The sequence below is a fragment of the Dromiciops gliroides genome, chromosome 1, assembly GCF_019393635.1.
Source record: "Dromiciops gliroides isolate mDroGli1 chromosome 1, mDroGli1.pri, whole genome shotgun sequence".
In the NCBI taxonomy this organism is placed as follows: Eukaryota; Metazoa; Chordata; class Mammalia; order Microbiotheria; family Microbiotheriidae; genus Dromiciops; species Dromiciops gliroides.
In genome coordinates this window covers 46,429,003-46,451,514 of record NC_057861.1, presented here as the reverse complement: position 1 = coordinate 46,451,514, position 22,512 = coordinate 46,429,003, and the positions used below count along the sequence as shown (strand labels likewise).

General features: G+C 46.0%; 2 protein-coding genes across 3 annotated transcripts in view; one reads left to right on the top strand and one right to left on the bottom strand.

Moving 5' to 3' along the window:
* The window catches only part of MYO1F (myosin IF), a 53,372-nt gene extending 33,420 nt beyond the window's left edge, over positions 1-19,952 (bottom strand). For both annotated transcript variants that reach the window (XM_043988634.1, XM_043988641.1), the window contains exons 1-4: positions 19,821-19,952; positions 2,350-2,487; positions 741-830; positions 188-282 (exon numbers count right to left, since the gene is read on the bottom strand). In XM_043988634.1, coding sequence (XP_043844569.1) covers positions 188-282; positions 741-830; positions 2,350-2,487; positions 19,821-19,823 — 326 coding nt within the window. In that variant the 5' untranslated portion in view covers positions 19,824-19,952. The remainder of the gene's footprint in view (positions 1-187; positions 283-740; positions 831-2,349; positions 2,488-19,820) is intronic.
* The window catches only part of LOC122743591 (tyrosine-protein kinase ZAP-70), a 197,620-nt gene that overhangs the window by 79,969 nt on the left and 95,139 nt on the right, over positions 1-22,512 (top strand). The window lies entirely within an intron of this gene.

The following is a 22,512-nucleotide window of genomic DNA, read 5'->3' as shown; positions in this document are numbered from 1 at the left end:
AGGCAGCAGGGGGCAGGAGGGGGAAACGGGAGGGATGGGGATGGAAATGTTCAGGTCTGCCATCTCCTAGGTAGGTTAACCAGGACCCAGCGGGATGGTGTCAAGGTAGACACAAAGCGGGTAGGAGATCCAGGGTGGACTGGGGTCAAGAAAGGTGTGAAGGGTCAGGGGGTGAGCTCCACAGTACCTGATAATGACACACTGGTTTTCACTGTCGATGAGCATGTTTCGATACATATTGTCCGTGAGGGCATAGATGTGTGGCGGGTTCTCATACTGTGCCTGGGTTGGGGTGGATGAAGAAGAGAAAGTCAGGCCCCCTGTGGTCCCCATTCTCCACCCCTTTCAGAAGGGCATCAAGCAGGCAGAGCCCCCAAGGGCCGTCCAGCTACCACGAGATGTGATGACAGTCCTGGGGTGGGGTGGTTCTGGTTCCAGGAAGAGGGCAGGGCCATAGCATCCTACATCTAGAGTGGGAAGAGAACTAACCCAAGGGAAGTGAATAGAGTTGGAATTCTTGGGAAGATCAGAAGGGAATCTCAAAGGTCCTATGGGCATCCAAGGAACCTCAGAGATCCTGGGGCTCTGGAGACACAACAGAGACCCTTTTGGACCCAGAGAATCAGATATGATGCTGGGGGTGGGGTGGGATGGGGGCTGATGGTGTCATGGAGGATGGAGATCCAAGCTTCTCCTTACGGGGACCATTCCCCAACCACCCCAGAGGGTCTAGGCCTTACCGCTCCTTGGTACAGTTCAATTTCTCGATCCGTGAAATATGGCATCTGCTTGAAGGGGTTGACGGAGATGAGGACGGAGCCAATGTAGGTCTGAGCTGCTGGGTTAAGGACCAGATACCAAGCCTGGCTGAGCCCCTTCTTCCCTTTGCCTGCTCTCTGCTTCCAACGAAAGACAGCTCAGAGGGCCTCTGATCTAGCCTACCTCTGAATAGGGACTCTCCTTTAAAACATGGGCTTGTCTAGGACCCTAGAGCTAGAGCTGGAAGGGGGCCCTAGGACCCTAGAGCTAGCTGGAAAAGTGCTGTAGTCCAAACTCCCCGGGCATTTCAATGCAGGTCAGCCAACTCCAGAGCCAGGGCTCTTTCCACTGCACATCTCCATCAAATAGCCAGGCAGTCTCTGCTTAAGACATCTAGGGAAGAGGAACCAGCTGTCACCTGCAGCATCTCTTTCCCCTTTTATACAGCTTTCATGGTTAGGAGGTTTTTCTCTCCATGAAACGCAAATCTCCCTCTAAGCCATTTCTTGGCTTCGGTTTCCTCATTTTACAAATGAGGGAGTTGGGTTAGATGACCTAGAAGATTCCTACTGGCTTTAGATCTATGGTCTTAGTGTCCACCCATTGCTCCTAGTTCTGCCCTCTGAGGCCAAGCAGATCAAAGCTAATCTCCCTTCTTTAAGACAGCCCGGGGGGGCAGCTAGGTGGCGCAGTGGATAAAGCATCGGCCCTGGATTCAGGAGGACCTGAGTTCAAATCTGGCCTCAGACACTTGACACTTACTAGCTGTGTGACCCTGGGCAAGTCACTTAACCCCCATGGCTCTGCAAAAACAAAAGAGAAAACAAAACAAAACAAAACAAGACAGCCCAGGAGCAGTGGATAAAGCACTGGCCCTGGATTCAGGAGGACCTGAGTTCAAATCTGGCCTCGGACACTTGACACTTACTAGCTGTATGACTCTGGGCAAGTCACTTAATCCTCAGTGCCCCTCCCCCCCCAAAGACAACCCATCAGTCTTTTCTCCTTCCAGTACTCAAATATATAATGTCCTTCCCTTTTCCTGGTCTTTTCTTTTCCAAGCTAACCCCCACCCCCCAGTTCTTTCAGCTGATCCCCTTGTGTAGTAACAATCGCTAATATTTATATAGCACTTGCTATGTACCAGGCAATGTGCCAAGCACTTTACAATGATCTCATTGGATCCTCACAATAGCCCTAGGAAGTAGATGCTATTATTAGCTTCATTATATAAAAATCAGGAAACAGAGGTTAAGTGACTCACCCAAGATCTCACAGCTGGTTATGTGTCTGAGGTTTGAGTTGAAATTGGATCTTCCTAACTGCAGGCCCGGCACTCTTATCTATCTGTCGCATCACCTAGCTGCCTACAGTGTCTTCCAAGCTACTTTGCAGCCAGAACCCCACGCCCTGTGCTCTTTGCCCCAGAGTAGGACAGAGCCCCGACCTATTGTTGCTTCCTATTTCTCAGGGTTAGAAAGAAGAGAAAGAAAGGGCATGGGAGGAACAGGGAGGAGAGGGAAAGAGGTATTCCACTGAACCGTTCAGGTTCTGCTGAGTGCTTGTGCCCTGCTTGCCTTAAGTGGGTACAAAGATGTAGTCATCCAGGAAACGCTTCTTGAGGTTGCTCACAATGGCATCCTCATTGATCTGGGGGAGCAGCACCATGTCATCCACACCACTCTGTTTCACATTGTGACTTTGCCAGTGAAATCGTTCCTTGCTACCCTGGAGGGGAAATGAGGAACACAAGGCTTTTCCCAATATCCCAGTGGTCATTGCCTCCCTCTGACCCATTCTTCAAATCAGTCCCACAACAGACTTTCTGGTCCAACCCCCTCTTTTTATAAAAGAGGAAACTGAGGCACAGGGAGATAAAGGGACTTGCCTAAGACCACACAGTCACAGACCAGATATTATTCCAACCTAGGTGTCTCCTCTGATTTTTTTTTTGGGCGGGGCAACGGGGGTTAAGTGACTTGCCCAGGGTCACACAGCTAGTAAGTGTGAAGTGTCTGAGGCCGGATTTGAACTCAGGTACTCCTGAATCCAGGGCCGGTGCTTTATCCACTGCACCACCTAGCCGCCCCTCCTCTGATTTTTAGAACCAGTGCTCTTTTCCTGCTGAAAGCTGTATTTTCAGGGATAGCTAGGTGGCACAGTATATAGAGGACTGGCCCTGGAGTCAGGGGGACCTGAATTCAAATCAGCCTCAGACACTTGACACTAGCTGTATGACCCTGGGCAAGTCACTTAACCCCAATTGCCTTACTGCCCCCCCCAAAAGTTGTGTTTTCTTATGTGTGCATCTGTTGCTCCAGATGTGGTCTGATCAGAGCAGAAGACAACAAGATAGCCACCTTCCTCTTCCTAGGCTCTATGCCCAAGCTCTCATTGTGTTTTCTGGGAGCTGTCACACTGCTGCCATATTTTTATCTTGGATTCTATCTAGGAACCCCTAGAACTGCTCTCTAGCTTCATCTCTTCCATCTTATGCTTGTGAATTTCTTTCTTTCTTTCTTTTTTTTGGACTCCAATTTGTTTTTGGGAATCCAAAATAGCACAGTCTGCTATTCACCCACAGCATCATTGAATTTAAGAAGGAACCTCAGTGAACCTGATTTAACCCACATTGCTGATAGCAACGGAGCTCATTGCCTATCCCTTTGGAAGGGGGTAACATTCTCCCAGTAGTATTCTTCTCCCTTCTCTGATGCTCTGCAATTTTCTTTTCTTTTTTGGAGGCAATTGGGATTAAGTGACTTGCTCAGGGTCACACAGCTAGTAAGGGTCTGAGGCTGGATTTGAACTCAGGTCCTCCTGACTCCAGAGCTGGTGATCTATCCACTGCACCACCTAGCTGCATCCTTCCTTCCCAATTTTCTAACTTTGCTTAAAAACACACACACACACACACCAAAATAACCAGTCAAACAAAAATCCTTTTTGCTGCTCTTAGCTTTCTTCACCAGATTCGGGTCATTCTAAGCTTTAGTTTTCCTGTCACTCCTCATAGCATTTTTTTTTTTGGTGAGGCAATTGGGTTTAAGTGATTTGCTTAGGGTCACACATTAGACTGGAATAAAAAAGGTGGTCCTGAAGGGAGAAGGAACAAGACATTCCTACTATGTTACTCCCCTCCTCCACTCCACTACTTTACTTTGAAATGCATAGGCAGCCTCTCCAGCTTGTTCTGATAAACGGGATGAAGGATAATCTGAAACCTATTTATTAGGGGTAGAGCTTGTCCACCACCAAAGCCCCTGAATTTATGGGAGAGAAAGTCTTTGCCTTGTAGTCCAAAGACACAGCCCTGCCCTTGGCATCCCTATTTGTCAAATGTGGGCTAAGGACTATGGAAGAGAGAAACAAGATGATGATGGGTGAATGAATACAAATGATATGAGAGGGGGCAGCTAGGTGGTGCAGTGGATAGAGCACTGGCCCTGGAGTCAGGAGTACCTGAGTTCAAATCCAGCCTCAGACACTTGACACTTACTAGCTGTGTGACCCTGGGCAAGTCACTTAACCCCAGTTTCCTCACACACACAAAAAAGTAGACTGGAGGCTACTTAAAAAAAAAAAGACTCACACCCCTCCTCCATTCCCTGATTTTTTCCCTCCTCATTCTTGTTCAGTCATTTTTGAGTTGTGTCTGACTCTTCATAACCCCATTTGAGGTTTTCTTGGCAAAGATACTGGAGTAGGTTTTCCAGGCGAGGCAGAAAAGGTGAAGTGACTTGCCCAGGGTCACACAGCTAGGAAGTATCTGAGGCCAAATCTAAACTCAGGATTCCAGGTCCTTTTTGCCACCTAGCTACCCCTACCTTTCCCCTCATTCTTAAAAAAAACAAACATTAAAAAACAGGGAACATTTCTGTAGGTGAAGTAGAATTGAAAAAGATAGTTATATGTGAAATCACCAATCTCTTTTATACATAGCTTACTTTAAAAAAATATGGAGAGGGGCAGCTAGGTGGCACAGTGGATAGAGCACTGGTCCTGGAGTCAGGAGGACCTGAGTTCAAATCTGGCCTCAGACACTTAACACTTATTAGCTGTGTGACCCTGGGCAAGTCACTTAACCCCAATTGCCTCACTAAAAAAATATATGGGGGGCAGCTAGGTGGTGCAGTAGATAGAGCACTGCTCTTGGATTCAGGAAGACCTGAGTTCAAATCCAACCTCAGACACTTGACACTTACTGGCTGTGTGACCCTGGGCAAGTCACTTAACCCTCATTGCCCTGCCAAATATTAAAAAAAAAATTTAAAAATTTAAAAATTAAAAAAAAAATTAAAAAAGAATTTAGGGGCAGCTAGGTGGCTCAGTGGATAAAGCACTGGCCCTGGATTTAGGAGGACCTGAATTCAAATATGGCCTCAGACACTTGACACTTACTAGCTGTGTGACCCTGGGCAAGTCACTTAACCCTCATTGCCCCACAAAAAAAAAAAAGGAAGAAAAAAATACATAATACAGTCAGCCTGTCCCTTTTGAAGCATCCTGCTTGCCTGTTTTCTTATGAACTTTGCTCACATTTCCCCATGGCATTCTGTCTAGTTCTCTCCTTTGTCCATCACTCCCCACCTGGTATACTTCTCTGGATCACCCTTATTAAACTGTAAGTCTATGGGGGCAGTGACTGTATCTTTTTGCATCTTTGTATCCTGTGCTTTCAGGTATTTACTATTTCTCTACTGAATGGAATTGACCTTTATTACAGTTTTGTAGAATGGGGGGAAAATTCTGACCTTGGTTTCTGAGTCCCAGCTCTGACGCTTACTAGCTACATGACCTTGGGTAAGTCATGTCTCTGAGGTTCAGTTGTCTCTTCTGTAGAATGGGGTGGAGGGTGTCCAACTAGATTACTTTTGAGATCACTTCTAGCTTTAAATCTGTGCTCCTATAGATACCCAAACAAGGCAGAATGCAATAGCACAAAGGAGATAGCAACTTGAAGAGCTCTAAAATAAGAGAGGGGAATGCAGAAATATGTTTAATGTGATTGTACATATATAACCTATATCAGATTGCTTGCTGTCTTGGGAAGGGTGAAGGGAGGGAGAAAAATGTGAAACTAGAAATCTTACAAAAACAGATGTGGAAAACTATCACTGCATGTAACTAGAAAATAATAAAATACTTTTATGATTAAAAAAAAATAAAATAAAATAAGAGAGGGGATCGGGGGAGGCTTCATAGAGAAGGTGTCATCTGAGTCGCTCTCCCTCCTCATCTCTGCTCCCTTCCTTGGCTGTCTTGAAGACTCAACTTAAATCTACCCTTCTGCAAGAGACCTTTTCCTGTCTCCTCTAACCTCTCCCCTCCCCCCCTCCCCAAGGGCCTTCTCTCTGGGATTGCCTTCCATTTTCCACCGGATGTATGTATATACATAAGGCTCACAGTGAAAATGGAAGGCAATCAAGCACTTACTATAATGCCAGGCACTGTGTTATATGCAAACTACTATATGTAGATACACACACATCATACATACCTACACAGTGCCTGGCATATAGTAAGTGCTTAATTAATGCCTGTTGTTTGACTGAAGGAATAGAAGGATGTTAACAAGAAGGAGATAAGGGGGCAGCTAGGTGGTGCAGTGGATAAAGCACTGGCCCTGGATTCAGAAGGACCTGAGTTCAAATCCAGCCTCAGACACTTGACACTAGCTGTGTGACCCTGGGCAAATCACTTAACCCTCATTGCCCCACCAAAAAAAAAAAAAAGGGAGATAAGGAGAGAGCTTCTTCTCTTGGCATGGGTGAAAGATTACCTTCACAAATTCACAGATGCAAAAAGAGGCCAGGCTAAGACCCTGGAGAAGGAAGGAGTCTGGAATTGTGAGGAAGGAATCTTGTGAGCCTTAAAATACCATAAATACATGAAACCTTCTCCCTTTCTTCTTCCTCCTTCTCCTCCTCCTCCTCATATTGGGTTTTCCCATCATGCCAAAGCTGGAAGTGCAGGGGCTGCTATTCATGGGCCTATTAGGCAGAGTACACTATAGCTCAGAACCCCTCAAGCTCAAAGTATCCCTCAGCCTCAGTTTCTTGAGAACTGGTCTTCTAGGTGTGCACCATCCATCTGTGAGTTACTTCAATTTAAAAAAAAATGAATTTGTGATCTCCTAGATTGGAAGACTGTGTGACTGTGGGTTGAACCCCTTTCTTGCTTTCTTATCCTCCATAGTTCTGGTTTGTGCCTTTCTGTAAATCCTCCAAAAGGAGTTGACTGAATGTTCTGGGTGCTGTTCTCTAATTCCCTTGGCATCATGAATCTACCAAGGGAGCACAAGGGCTTTCAACATCTCATCTCTTGCCCCTGCCTATTTCCTTTCCTGGTTATTCATCTTTCTGATGCTATCCCTTATGCTGCTTCCCCTGCACAATTCTTGGTTGCTAAGGTGGCATAGTTGATTCACACCCAAAATGGTCCTTTTTCTTGCCCTTTATATGACCTGCAATTTTAGGTTTTCAGCGGCTAATTCTGGTATGCCATGACTCATAACTATATAGCATCACTGGAGGGATATTGGTATTTTTTTTAATGGGTCCTTGTTTCAGGGACAAGCTTAGGGTGGGAGTTAATTAAAATCACTGAGTATTTTCCCAAAGGCAAGCCACTTTGGTCTCCTCTTCTCCAATTCTAGACCCATCTTATTTTCTAGACACAGTGTCTATCCAAGATAGGCATTCTGAGGAACCAGTTTTATTTGTTCAGTCATTTCAACTGTGTCTAACTCTTCATGACCCCATTTGGGGTTTTCTTGGCAAAGATACTGGAATAATTTGCCATTTTCTTCTCTAGTTCATTTTATAAATGAGGAAACTGAAGCAGAGTTAAGCGACTTGTCCAGGATCACACAGATAATCTGAGGCCAGATTTGAATTCAGGAAGATGAGTCTTTCTGACTCCAGGCCTGGAACTCTATCCACTACACTATATAGCTACCACCAGTTTTTAAAACTGTCTCATAGTCTGGACAAAAGGCATTCTTTTTTTTTTTTTTTTTTTTTGGTGAGGCAGTTGGGGTTAAGTGACTTGCCCAGGGTCACACAGCTAGTAAGTGTTAAGTGTCTGAGGCTGGATTTGAACTCAGGTCCTCCTGAATCCAGGGTTGGTGCTCTATCTACTGCGTCATCTAGCTGCCCCCACTTAGTTTTTCCTATGCAGGTAGTTAGACTGAAATCTGTTGAATTTGGTGAAGGTGGGTGATGAACAGAGATGATGGTGAGCTACAGAGGATAAGTGAGCAGAGGTGACTGATGGTAAATGAATGGATGAAAAATGACTTATTTAGTTTACTATAATATTAGATGCTATGCTATAATATTAGATACTGAGGATAAAAACACAAGCAAGCAAGATAGTCCACTCCCTCAAAGAGCTTGACTTTTAATAGGGGAAGACAGCACATATACAAAAGTTGAATGAACAAGCATTTTTTGTTTGTTTGTTTTTAAGGGGTAATGAGGGTTAAATGACTTGCTCAGGGTCACACAGCTAGTGTCAAGTGTCTGAGGCTAGATTTGAATTCAGGTCTTCCTGAATCCATGGCCGATGTTTTATCTACTGTGCCACCTAGCTGCCTCTGAACAAGCATTTTTAAAGGTGCCAGTGCTTTATCCACTTCAGCGCTACCTAGCTGCCCCCAAATGATTTGTTGTTGTTGTTGTTGTTGTTGTTTTGCAGGGCAATGAAGGTTAAGTGACTTGCCCAGGGTCACACAGCTAGTAAGTGTCAAGTGTCTGAGGCCAGATTTGAACTCAGGTCCTCCTGAATCCAGGGCTGGTGCTTTCTCCAGTGCGCCACCTAGCTGCCCCCAAATGATTTTTTTAAAACCACACACTCTAGAGCTATGTGCTTTAGGATTATTCTCAGGCAGTAGGAGCAAGTCTCTTGGATCAGATCTGCCTGTCCCTGGCTTCCTGGCTGTCCTCATCACAATAATACCTGAGTCTAGCTGCTGATGCCCCAGTGCCCTCACAGATAGATCTTTGCCTTTATCTTCCAGAGGGCTTTTGGCAAGGTGACTCAGGGCAATTGACTTCACTCTAATTCCCAGCTCTGCTTGAAGAAGGGAGGGTTTTGATGTACTTTGGAAGAACAAGGGCAGCAGTCTCAATTATTATCATATGTCTTGGTAATTATTTGCCTTTCATCTCTCTCTATCATCTTTTGCCTGGTTTCATACTTATTAGTGTAATGGGGGTTTGGCAAATGTTCAGATGGCCTAAGATGGAGTTGGGAAGATGGAAGGTATGGGCTGGTTCCCTCTCAGGTGATCTGGGCATGCGCCAATTCACCCCCCCCCCCCAATTACATTTGTTTACAGGTTACATCTTGCCTATGAGAGCAAGCATGGCCAAGACTGTGGGAGATGATCATTTTTTGTTGTAGGAAAAATTGGGGGAAGACTTTTCAGGGCTCAATCTTCTGACCATGGAGAGGTAGCCTAAGTGAAGGAGGGAAGGAGGAGGGGAGGTGGTTCTTGGAAAAGAAGGGCCCCTGCCAATCCCAATTCTAAAAGCCTTTTAACATCATTCATTATAGGATCATAAGAAAATTTAAAATAAGAAGGGACTAATTTGAGGCCTTCTAAGCAAACCTCTTTATTTCGTAGATGCAGAAATGTGGGCCTAGATTAGGTGAAGTGACTAGCCCAGGGTCACATAGATAGTAAGTGGCAGATAATATGCAGGTGATATTTCTAAAGTACTTCGCAAACTTTAAAGTTTTATCATCATCTTCCAGTATTTACCAATGCCTCAAAGGAACCTTCACCCACCTACCTTTCAATCCTCTCTCACTAACCAACAATCCATCAACAATTCATTTGTCTACAATGAGTATGTTTGATTATCTGCCTAGATCTTGTTTGTACACTGTTTTTTGCATGTTGATGCCCCCTCCCCTCCTTTTACTATAAGCTCCTTAGAGCAGGGTCTTTTACTTTCCTTTGTAACCCTAGTACTTGACACAGTGCCTGGTACATAGTAGGTGTTTATTGACTGACTTATCTGAATCTGTAAACATTTATTGAGCACCAAATATGTACAAAGCAATTGTAGTTGGCAAGAGTGATATAAAAAGGTAAATGAAACAATCTCCAGAGGGCTTGTATTCCTCTAGAAGGATACATTGTGTACAGAAGTATGTTAGAAGGAAAATGGAAGATCTCCCTCTAGTGTTAGAGCCCTAACATTGTGAGAGGATTAGAGGAGATTAGAGGTGGGGGCAGCAGCAACAAGGAGAGCCTGCAACAGCTTGACGAAAGGAAAAACTAACAATTAGAGCTAGCTATAAGGACCGAAGGAACTGAGGCTGCTTAGCAGCAGAAAGGAAGACTCGGGGGTGACATGATAGTTGTCTAAGGAAGAAAGATTAGATTGTTCTGATCAGTCCCAGAGTGCAGAATGTGGGGAGTGGGTGGTGGGTTCCCCATCACTGCAAGACTTCAAGCAGAGACTTGGCGACCACTTTGGGGATTATTAAGTGGATTTACAACATGTCAAGCACTGTGCTGAGTGCAGGCATGGGTTGGACTAGATGGTGAGATTCTGTGGTTCATTAATACACAGCTCCACCCTTGCAATAGGTGGCTCCACCTTTGCAATTGCCTTTGAGGGAGCCTTTGAGGGAGCCAGGGATGGATACCTACCAAGTCTACCATAAGCATACAGGTTTACGCAGTGGTAACTGCTGGTAAATGGTTAACAGTGGGGGGTGGGGGGTGGGGAGGAGATCATTCAGTCATTCAATAAACATTCATTAAGAGCCTACTAAGTATGTGCCAGGCACTGTGCTAAACTGTGGGGATACAAAAAGAGTCAAAAAGACTAGTACCAGTCCTCAAGGAACTCACAATCTAATAAGGGAGATAGCAAGTAAATATGCACAACTATATGCAGGATTAATAGGGAATAATTGAGAGGAGGGGCACTATAATTAAGAGGGATAGGGAAGGTTTCTATTAGAAGGTGGGATTCTGGTCTCAAAAAAAAAAAGCTAGGGAAGCCACAAGGCAGAGATGAGGAGGAAGAACATTCTAGAGATGAGGGACAGACCAAGAAAATGCCAGGAGCTCAAGAGATGGGAACAGCCAGGAGGCCAGTGTCATTAGATTGAAAAAATATACACACAATATGCTTTAAAAAAAATTTTTTTTTTGCCGGGCAATGAGGGTTAAGTGACTTGCCCAGGGTCACACAGCTAGTAAGTGTCAAGTGTCTGAGGCTGGATTTGAACTCAGGTCCCCCTGAATCCAGGGCTGGTGCCTTATGCACTGTGCCACCTAGCTGCCCCACACACAATATACTTTTTTTTTTGTAAGGCAATTGGGGTTAAGTGACTTGCCCAGGGTCACACAGCTAGTAAGTATCAAGTGTCTGAGGCTGGATTTGAACTCAGGTCCTCCTGAATCCAGGGCCAGTGCTCTATCCACTGCACCACCTAGCTGCCCCCCCCCCACAATATACTTTTAAATTTAATCTGTATTCTTATCATCTCCAGCACATTTTAAAGTCTCAACAATCAGCAAACAAAAGACCCAAACCTTTTGCAGGTGTGAATGCTTACACCAAAAATTTAAAGTGGGGAGCTGGTTAGAGTAGGTGCCAACACACCCTTGGTTGTTTGTGGGAGGAGGCGGGGGAAGTGTGGAAGAGAAGCGGGGTATGGGATATAAATTTTGAATATTAGGAAGAATGTGAAAATTATTTAGACATGAGAGTTACAGTTAGTACTATTTTGGGTTCAGAACAAGGAAAGAGCCCATAGAGCAGAGATTCTTGACCTTTTTGGGTGTGTTCTGAACCCCTGGGCCCCTTCTTGGAATAATATTTGTAAAACAGCATTGCAAGGGGGCAGCTCATTGCCCCACACAAAAAAATAGCATTGCAAAGGAAACTGACTAAATTGAAATATAGTTATCAAAAATGGTTTGTTTTTTGAAAGCTCATAGACCCCAGATTAAGAACCCTACATTAGAGGTCACTTAGTCCAACCTCCCCATTTTATAGAGGAAGAAACTGAGGCCCAGGCTAATGCTCAGCTTCCTCTCCCCCATCTTCATGCCACCCCTCCCCCCAACAAAGGACACCTCTTAGCTTTGGCTGCCTCTTTAATTCCCCAGTTTGCTGCCAAACTTCCTGGTTTCTGTTTCCTCTCCCAGGCAAACACCCTGATCCGCTTTGGTCTATGATGTGCTGGGGTTTGGAGACATTGGTTCTTGTATGAGTTATCCACCGGGGCCTCTTCCTTCCTGAGAAAGATCACAGTCCTCAAGTGGGCCACAGGAGGGCCTTTCTGGCCCTAAATTCTATGGTGCTGGAAGCTTGCTGGCTGGGATGGAGCCACTTAACACAGCCTAGGAGGTACTGGGCCAGTCATGGAGGAAAGGACCACTGGGTTTGGAATTGGAGGACATGGGTCAGAATTCTTGCTCCAATACTTGCCTGCCCATGAGACAATCAAGGGATGGAATTCCCTTGGCTTCCGGTTCTTCTTAATCAGTGAGGGCTCATAGATTTAGAGCTAAGTTAGAAGGCTATTTAGAGCCTCCTCATTTTGTAGAAGAAGAAACTGAAGGCCTTCTAGATAATATATAATATAGCTGGCTTTGGCATAACACTTTTTTTTCTTTTTCTTTTTTTTGGTGGGGCAATGAGGGTTGAGTGACTTGCCCAGGGTCACACAGCTAGTAAGTGTCAAGTGTCTGAGGCTAGATTTGAACTTGGATCCTCCTGAATCCAAGGCTTGTGCTTTATCCACTGTGCCACCTAGCTACCCCCGGTAGGAGCTATTATTATCCCCATTTTCTAGATGCAGAAATTGAGTCCCAGAGAGATGAAGTGACTTGCTCAAAATCATACATGTGGTAAATGTCTCAGGCAGGATTTGGTTGATGGTATTCTTGTCTGTTTTGTCCTCTCTACCCTCTTGCTAGCTTGTGGAGCCATGATCTTTTATTTTTATTTATTTATTTATTTTTAGTGAGGTAATTGGGGTTAAGCAACTTGCCCAGGGTCACACAGCTAGTAAGTTGTTAAGTGTCTGAGGCAGGATTTGAACTCAGGTACTCCTGACTCCAGAGCTGGTGCTCTATCCATGAGCCATGATCTTTTTTTTTTTTTTTTTAGTGAGGCAATTGGGGTTAAGTGACTTGCCCAGGGTCACACAGCTAGTAAGTGTTAAGTGTCTGAGGCTGGATTTGAACTCAGGTACTCCTGACTCCAGGGCCGGTGTGCCACCTAGCTGCCCCAGCCATGATCTTTTGAGATCAAATCATAGAAGCTTCTGGGTACACCTTCGGCTTCCCAGCCAGGAGACTTCTGTGGGCTTACATATCCTAGTGGATATTTGGTGAGTTGTTGAAATCTCTTCCTGATAGAGGAAGGCAGAGCTGAGGAAAATGGGGGAGGAAAAGAGGGAAGGTCTGGAAAAAGAGGTTGTGGTCACAGTTGACTACAAGCTGGATGAGTCAACCAAACTGGGGGTGTTGTGAAAGGAGGACAGCTGAGAGTGAGAAGAGTTAGCAGCAGTGGGTGATGGGGAGGACAGGAAGTCTTTAACTCCCCCATCCCCTACACCCCGTCTCTATGACTCTGGACCCATCAGGCCAACCTAGGTCATGACACCCTCCAGGCTGAACAAACCCTGTGTAGGATTGGTGAAGAATCACAAAAGAGGATGGAAGGATGTTGGAAGAGTCTTCAGAGGCTGGGGCCCTCATCCCTATGTTGAAAATGAACTACTCTTGGGGCAGCTAGGTGGCACAGTGGATAGAGCACTGGCCCTGGAGTCAGGAGGACCTGAGTTCAAATCCTGCCTCAGACACTTAACAACTTACTAGCTGTGTGATCCTGGGCAAGTCACTTAACCCCAATTGCCTCACCAAAAAAAAAAAAAAGAAAATGAACTACTCTCATCTCTATGTGTTGAGTTTCCTCCTTTCCTTTAAGGTCCACCTCGGGTGCAGCTCCTTTCTGAAGCTTCTCTCCCACTCCCCAAAAGTGAGCCTCCTCTCCTCTCATTTCTCATAATATGTTGACTCCTGATCTCACCCTCCATTGTGTCAGAGATGTAGATGTATTTCTCCTTCTAACCAGTTGAATGTTAGCTCTGAGAGGGCAGGCTCTCTAACTCCTTACTTCTTTGCCCAGCCCCAGGCCATTCATTACCCCCAGGATCCTCTTGCTGTTATACCCACCTCTCAAGGCCCACCTTCTCCCAGCACCACCATCTTCATTCTCCTTGTTGCCCCCTTCCCACTACCATGAAGGTGAGGGCCAACTCTCTTTGGGAGGGATCACCCCTTCCTTGGTGCAACTCCACCCAACTGGGGCAGATTGTCCATCCATGCTCCCTTCCTCTTCCCTGGCCTTCACCATCCTCCCCACGGATTCTGGGAATCTGTCCCAGAAGCAAGAATTGCTAGCTCCAGCTCCAGGTACAGCTATTTATTATCCCCACTGAAGAGACGATGGAACTGAGACTTGGAGTGGTTAAGTGCTTTTTTGCTCCAGGTCATACCCACTATAATAAGCAGTTTGTTGACTAGCACTGAACAGTATATGGGAGGAGTCAGAAGTCAGGCCAGTTTGTATGGGGCCTCCCTGGGACCTGCAGTGGCTGGATCTTCTAGGGAAGGCTCTGGACTGGCCTCCCCTCCCCTCCCCCTCTGCTCCTAGGGCTACAGAGGATGATGAGCAAAGAGTAAGAAAGAGCCACTTCCTTCCTTCCTTCCCCGCTGCCCGCAGCCTGGGCCAACCTGGGGTGGGGGGGAAGTCTTGCAAAGAGTGGCCCCTGCCCTGGGGAGGTGCTCCTGCTGCTGCTACAGCATCTCTTGGGCTCTAGGACAGCCCCACCCTACTCTGAAGGTGAAGTTAAAGTTCTAAATTTCAACAGCCAGTGTAGAGAGAGATCCTCATGAGTATAGACTTACCTCTAATTAGCAGACATCCTGACCTGCCTGGTTCCTAATTAATCCCATCCTCCCTAATTAATCCCTGATCTCTCCCTTCCTGCTACCCCTTCCCAGCTTTAGGGCTAGAGGAGAAGAGAGGGAAGAGGTAGCATTGGGTTAAAAAAACAAAAACAAATAAACGTTTACTAAGAACCTACTATGTCCTTGGTGCTTTATAAATCTCTCATTTGATCCTCAAAACAACCTTTGGAATTAGGTGCAATTATTAACTGCATTTTTTTTTTTTTGCAGGGCAGGGGGGTTAAGTGACTTGCCCAGGGTCACACAGCTAGTAAGTGTCAAGTGTCTGAGGCCAGATTTGAACTCAGGTCCTCCTGAATCCAAGGCCGGTGCTCTATCCACTGCGCCAACTAGCCGCCCCTATTAACTGCATTTTGCCGATGAGGAAACTAAGGCAAACAGATGAAATGATCTGCCGATAAGTCTCCTAGATCAGATTTGAACTCAGGCCTTCCTGACTCCAGGTCCGGTGCCTTAACCACTTGTCCCATCTATAAGTAGAATAGAAAGAATACTGGACTTGGAGTTCTTGTTAGTGTGTGTGTTAGTCTTGGAGTTCAGAGTTCAGTTCTGCCCAGGTCATCAGCTGTCTGACCTTGGAGGGGCTTTCATTTCAGGGATTCAGCTACTGTAAGATAGTGACTGGGTGGGGCAGCTAGGTGGCGCAGGGGATAGAGCACCGGCCCTGGAGTCAGGAGTACCTGAGTTCAAATCCGGCCTTAGACACTTAAATACTTACTAGCTGTGTGACCCTGGGCAAGTCACTTAACCCCAATTGCCTTGCTAAAAAAAAAAAAAAAAGATAGTGACTGGGAGTTTGGGGGAACCCACCTCAATAGATTATTGGGAGGAGCTAAGGGCTCTGCAAACTTCCAAGTGCTACTTTCCATCAAAATGTTCTCCACAGACACTCTGGGACATTCCCTCAGTCACTGGCCATTGTCAGTCATGGAAAATTGAGCTGAAGGCCTGACAAATAATCTACAGGCATCTTTAATATGCTCAGTACATGTGGGGCATTATAGATGTAGGGGTGTAGCCAGCCTGGTCTGGAGTCAGATGTTTATTATTGTTCAGCCATGTCTGACTCTTCCTGACCCCCATTTGGGGTTTTCTTTTTCTTTCTTTTTTTTTTTAGTGAGGCAATTGGGGTTAAGTGACTTGCCCAGGGTCACACAGCTAGTAAGTGTTAAGTGTCTGAGGCCGGATTTGAACTCAGGTACTCCTGAATCCAGGGCCAGTGCTTTATCCACTGCACCACCTAGCCGCCCCCCATTTGGGGTTTTCTTGGCAGAGATACTGGAGGGGTTTGCCATTTCCTTCTCCAGCTCATTTGACAGATGAAGAAACTGAGGCAAACAGGGTGAAGTGACTTGCCTAGGCCAGCCTCAGACTGTAGCTGTGTGACCCTGGGCAAATCACTTAACCTTGCTTAGCTCTGGTTTCCTCAATGGCAAAAAAGGGCTAATAATTGCATCTCCCTTCAGCTCACAAACAGTGAGAAAATACAGTTAAAGTGCTAGGCAAATATTAAGGTGAAATATACATGCTAATTATTATTTTGAGTACAAAAGTGAGACAGTCTTAGAACAAAGTGTCAAGTATGGGAAGACTTTTAAGATCATCTCTCAACCAATCCCTAATTTTAGAGTCTTACTGTTTGTTTGTTGTTTTTTTTAAGCAAGGCAATTGGGGTTAAGTGACTTGCCCAGGGTCACACAGCTAGCAAGTGTTATGTGTTGTCTGAGGCCAGATTTGAACTCAGGTACTCCTGACTCCAGGGCCGGTGCTCTATCCACTGTGCCACCAGCTGCCCCCAATCCCTAATTTTAAAGAGAAGGAAACAGAGCTGATGTGATTTATCTAAGGACATATAGCTAATAGGCAGCAGAACCAAGGATAGGACCCTGCTCATCTTGATCCAAATCTAGTTCTTTCTGTCCCTTCTGCTTCTGTCATTTGAGAAATTAGGCTCTTGGAGCTCTGAGGGTCCTCAGAGGATAGAATATCAGAGTTCAGAAGGAACTTAAAACATAGACTGTCAGAGCTGGGAGGGGCCTTTGAGCAACTCAAATAGAAACAGGGCCACCAAGTTACCCATCTAAAGGATCCCTGTGGGCTGCATTTTGACTTAAAAAAAAAACCACATTAGTATTATTTATGTTTTATTGTATTTTTAATTTGGTGCATGTGTCTTAGAAGACAGAATGTGTCAGGGCTGGGAGGATCATTAGAGCTCAAGATGAGAGGATGGGAGGGCCTTCGAGGTAGCCTAGTCCAATTCTCTTATTTTTACAGATAGAGAAACTGAGTCTCAGGGAAGGGGAGGGGACTTGCCAAAGGTCATAAAGCAAGTCATCCCCTCTCTTGACTAACCATGCTCTCTTTTCATTATCTCTCTTTCTCTCCCTCCCATTACCATTAGTTATACATATATTGATGTTGGCCAAGAACATAAATCATCTAAGCTTTAAAATTCTGTCCCCATCAATGATGCTGTCACCATGCTCACCTTTGCTCTTTGTTCCATTACTCTTTGTTTTGCTGAAACCCATCCCTATCGGTTCCCGCTGTTACTATGACCATGGTTGTCACTGTTCTAACCTATCCAATTCAAGAAATTTAAAAAGCACCCACTATGTGTCAAGCACTGTGCTGAAAAGGGGATACAGAGATAAAAGCAGAAGTGGCTCCTGCCCTATTGGATCTTATATCAATAATAATCCTAGCCCACATTCATATAGCTCTTTAAAGTTTGCAAAGCCCTTGAGATAGGTTACCTACCTCAATTGATCCTCAAAGCAACCTTGTGAGGTTAGGTATTATTCTTGGCCCCATTTTATGGATGAGGAAATTGAGGTACACAGAGGTGTCTAATCACACAACTAGTAAATGTCTGAGGCATGATTTGAATTCAGGAACTCAGTTCTTCCTGACTCCAAGTCCCATACTCTACCCACTGTGCCCTCTAGCTGCCTCAATTATCATGGGAAATCACATGACATTCTATCATAGACAAAGACAGCCCTGGGTGCTGACTGCAGGTCAGCTTCCCAATATAGTCCCTCCCAGCATCCCCTGCAGCCATACTCTGTGCTTTGTATTTCCTAGCATCTTCATCAACACAACTGCTTATCACTTTGAGTCTGTCACTGAAATTGACACACCGTTGGGACTGTCACAGCCTTCTTGTCACCTCCACCACTGAGACCACAGATGTTGCCATTGGGGTGTCTCTCTCCTTGGTGGAGGTGAGCACAGATGTCACAGAAGTAGAGAAAACCGAAAAGAAGGCTCCTTCAGACCCAGTGGTCTGATTTCCAGTCATTGTGCTTCTTGGAGGCTCAATCATTCAGCAGGGACCTAGGTAGTTGGGCCTCCAGCTTTTGTGAACTAAGGTATCTAGGCCCCACAATGCCCCTTTCCCTTCTTGGACATGGATCCTCAGTCCCAGGTTTCCTCTCCTTTCTTTCTTCTTCTTCTTTTTTTTTTTTTTGCTGGGCAATGGGGGTTAAGTGACTTGCCCAGGGTCACACAGCTAGTAAGTGTCAAGTGTCTGAGGTCAGATTTGAACTCAGGTCCTCCTGATTCCAAGGTGCTATATCCACTGCACCACCTAGCTGCCCCTTTCCTCTCCTTTCAGACACTGCAGGTATGCAGGCTCCAACCCTAACTCCCTTCAGGGACTTAGATATGGATTTCCTCAGCCCTTCTTTCCTCAGGGACCAGTCATCTCACTCTTCCACTCTCATTCCTAGATCTTTACAACCTGTCATACCTTTAACAAAGAAAGACACCTTGGAACAGTACAAGGCAGGCTAGAGGAAGAGATAGGCAGAGCTGAGGCAAAGGTTCCTGAACTTTGATTTCTACCACTGCAGCCCAGAGGGGGAACAGAGGCTGGTCTAGAGATCCCCAGAAAGTCACTGGTGTCACAAACCAGAGAGCTGAAGCAACTGGCTTGGTGACACAGAGCGAGCTCAAGACAGAGCCTAGAGCTCAGTTCTACCCAGCCCTGCTCCTAGTCTCAGAAGGCATCAAAGCTGAGAGGGATCTCAACTGGGAGAACCCTTAGGAAATACAACCAAGGACTTCGGGGCTGGGAGAGACCTTAAAACACAGAATGGTCAAACTGAGAGCATAGAGATCATTTGATCCAACTATCTCACTTGACAGATGGGGAAACCAAGGTCCTAGAAAAGGAGAGAGTGTGCCGAGATTAAGCAGTCCACCAGCAGCAGATTCAGGATGAGATTTTAGGTATCCTAGCTCCGGCCTGACCAGAGTCTTTCTCACATCTCAAGGCCTATGGGGATCAGCATTAGGACTTTCCACACTCTGGTTGGACACCAACAGTTCAGAAATAGCCAATGCAGTGCTTTTATGCAGGTTTATCATAGTAATCATTATTAAAGGAATCCCATCCCTGCTGAACCCTGATCCCTGCCACAGGCACCAATGCTAGTCTGGGTCCTCAGGCAATAGCCTGTCGCTGGGGCCAGAAGGGAGGGAGACTCTCCAGTCCTCCTGCAGTTTCCTGGACAAATAGCAATGGTAGGATGAACTTTGATATCCCTCTCCCTTCAATGGGCAGCCTCAGGTGCCCTTGGACCAATCCCTTAAAACTCTGGCTTTGAGCTCCCCAGGAAAGAGTTGGGCTTGAGTCCTTAGTTCATAAAACCCTTTTAGATAATTAATTCCATCCTCCTCATTTAACAGATAGGAAATTGAGACACAAAGCAAGGAAGACACTCACCATAGTGGTACAGGGCAGGGTCAGGGGTAGATCTGGGATTAGAACCCAGACCTTTGGCACTCAGGGGCCCCATCCATTTTTCTTGGGTCTTGGGGGAAGGTGGGCAGGCCTGGGAGAAGGATGTCTCACTTGGGCTGAAGCAGGGATGGACATGGGCCTCAGGGGTCTGTCTGAAGCAGGGATGGAGCCCAGAGAGGACCCAGGGTCAGGGTTTGTCCCTCAGACACTACCCAGACAAGATTGGGTGGGGCAAGGAACTGTCTCAAGCTGAGGCCAGCTACTGAGAGCTGCACTGTGACAGGAACTCACCATAGTGGCTGCAATTCTGGGTCCCTGTGGCCCTAGGTTGGGTCCCCTGGGGTGAAGCAGGTGGCTGTGGCTGCTGGGAGAGCCAGGTTCAGGGGGCTCCTGGTGGGGGCTCAGACATGGCCTGTTGCTGGCTCTCTGGGTAACAGGACTGGGAGCATCAGTTCCTCTTACAAAGGCCTCTGCTCCCCCACACCCACTTCCTATCGCTGGGAGGGGCAGGGCCAGGGGGGGGGGGCGGGAAGGAGCTCTCACCACAGAGGGAACAGAGGCCTCTGAGGAGGGGGCAGGAAGGTGGCATGGGTCCCCTAGAAGTGAGTCCAGCCTCTGGGCACTGATTGGAAGCTGGAGGCAGTTTTGCTTTTCTTCCTTTCTCCTTTGGTCCGTAGACTATCAGCCCCTTGAGGGCAGGGAGTTGTGTTCATTTGGGTCTTTGTATAATAACCTCATGTTGTTGTTGTTCCATCCTGTCTGACTCTTTGTGACCCCATTTGGGGTTTTCCTGGCATAGATACCAGAGGGATTTGCAGTTTCTTTCTCCAGCTCATTTTACATGCAAACAGGGTTAAGTGACTTGCCCAGGGTCACACAGCTGGTATAAGTCTGAGTCCAGATTTGAACTCAAGATGACTCCAGACCCAGCACTCTATCCACTGTGCCACCCAGCTGCCTGCCTTTTTAGCACATACCAGGTGCTTAAGATAGGCTTGTTGAATGGAATGGTGGGCCCTGAAGCCCTAGGGATGGGGCCCCGCTGAACATCATAGCAGCCTTTTTCAGGGTCTGGGAAGAAGCCTGGGGAAAAAGGCTTAGGGGAAGGCTGAGGTTGGGTTGATGTAACTGTAGTTGTCTGAAATGTGGAACCCTTTTTCAGAGAATGGTGGGAAACCAGATTCAATTTCTTTCCTTCTGCTAGGGACATACCAAGGACAAAACATATATTTGTAGACTGAGATCAGAGGTGAGGAAGAACTTTTTCTCCTAAAGACTCTTTTTTGTGAGACTTTTCAAAGCCTTCTTCCATCCATGGTCTTATTTGATAATATGGTTGGGAGGAGCTCTTCTCCCCCTTTGGCTGCAGGAGGAAGTGAAGATGCAGCAAAAGGAAGTGACTTGCTTAAGGTCACATAGTATGCTAGTAGCAGAATGGGAAGTAGAACCTGTAATGGGAATCATGATGTCCAGGGGAAGTTACAGGAAAGAGAAAGTGGACTCTACTAATTGGATCTATATCTGTCTACCTGCCTGGCAGACTCAGCCCTAAGTGGGTCACACCGGAAATAGAAAAGAGGTCCTCATCTGAGGCCCAGACACACAGAGCTGGAAGGGGCCTTTGATATCACCAGGTTCAATCTCCTCACTTTAAGGAGAGAGAAACAGAGACCCAAAGAGGGGTAGGAACTTAGTGGCAGACCTAGGACCACAAGTCAAACATTTTTAGGCTCCTCACAAATGTGCCCATCTCTATATTGCCCCTAAAGTTTTGGTATATACAGGTTCCAAGGATTTCCACATGCCCCTCCACTATTCTCCAAGGGATATGAAAAGAATTTACTCACCTGATGTGAGTGTGTGATAACAATAACAACAACTATCATTTATATGGTGGTTACGAGGTGCCAGGCGCCTCACTAAGCACTTTACAAAGATCATCTCATATGGCCAATGTGGGAATTGGTTTGGCTTGACTGTAGCTATTTTTAACATGGACTTTGTTTTTGTTCCTTTGGGGTTTTTTGTGTCAGGAAACAGAAATGAGAGGGCCTTAAGATTTCATAATTGAAAAAGTTACAAAATTTCTTTCATTTGATCCTCACAACAACCTGGGAGGTAGGTGCTATTAATATCCTTATTTTACAATAGAGGAAACTGAGGCAGAGAGAGGTTAAGTGACTTGCCTGAGGTAACATAGCTAGTAAGTATCTGAGGCTGCCTTTCAACTCAGGTCTTCCTGACTCCAGGTCAAGACACTCGACCAGAGGGATTTTGCCTGTGTTGATTAGGACAATAGGAGCTGATTACAGTATAGCTCTTAGGCTATAGGCCACCTTCTGAATAGTCTTTTTTACTCCTCTAGGCTGTTGTTGTTGTTCAGTCATTCCAGCTGTGTCCAGTTCTTTGTGACCCCATTTGGGGTTTTCTTCGAAGAAGTGATCTGCCATTTCCTTCTGCAGCTCATTTTACAGATGAGGAAACTGAGGCAAACAGAGTTAACTGACTTGCCCAGGGTCATACAGGTAGGAAGTGTCAGAGGCCAGATTTGAACTAAAGAAGATGAGTCTTCCTGATTTTAAGACCAGAACTCTTTCCTTTCCTTTTTCTTTTTTTTTTTTGTGGGACAATGGGGGTTAAGTGACTTACCTAGGTTCACACAGCTAGTAAGTGTCAAGTGTCTGAGGCTGGATTTGAACTCAGGTCCTCCTGAATCCAGGGCTGGTGCTTTATCTGCTGTGCCACCTAGCTGCCCCCTTCCAGCACTCTTTCCACTGAAGCACCTAGCTGTTCTCTTCCTCTAGTAGCAATTGCAATTCAGAGCAGAATCAGCAGCAGGTAATGTAACAAAGACAGTAACTCAACAATACCATGAGCAGCTTTCTGGGTAAGCTCTGTTGTTGTTTGTCCTTTGTTCTTGAAAAAGACCTTGACATGGGGTGATGTCATGACTTGCAATGAATTGGATTTAAGTGAGGGAGGG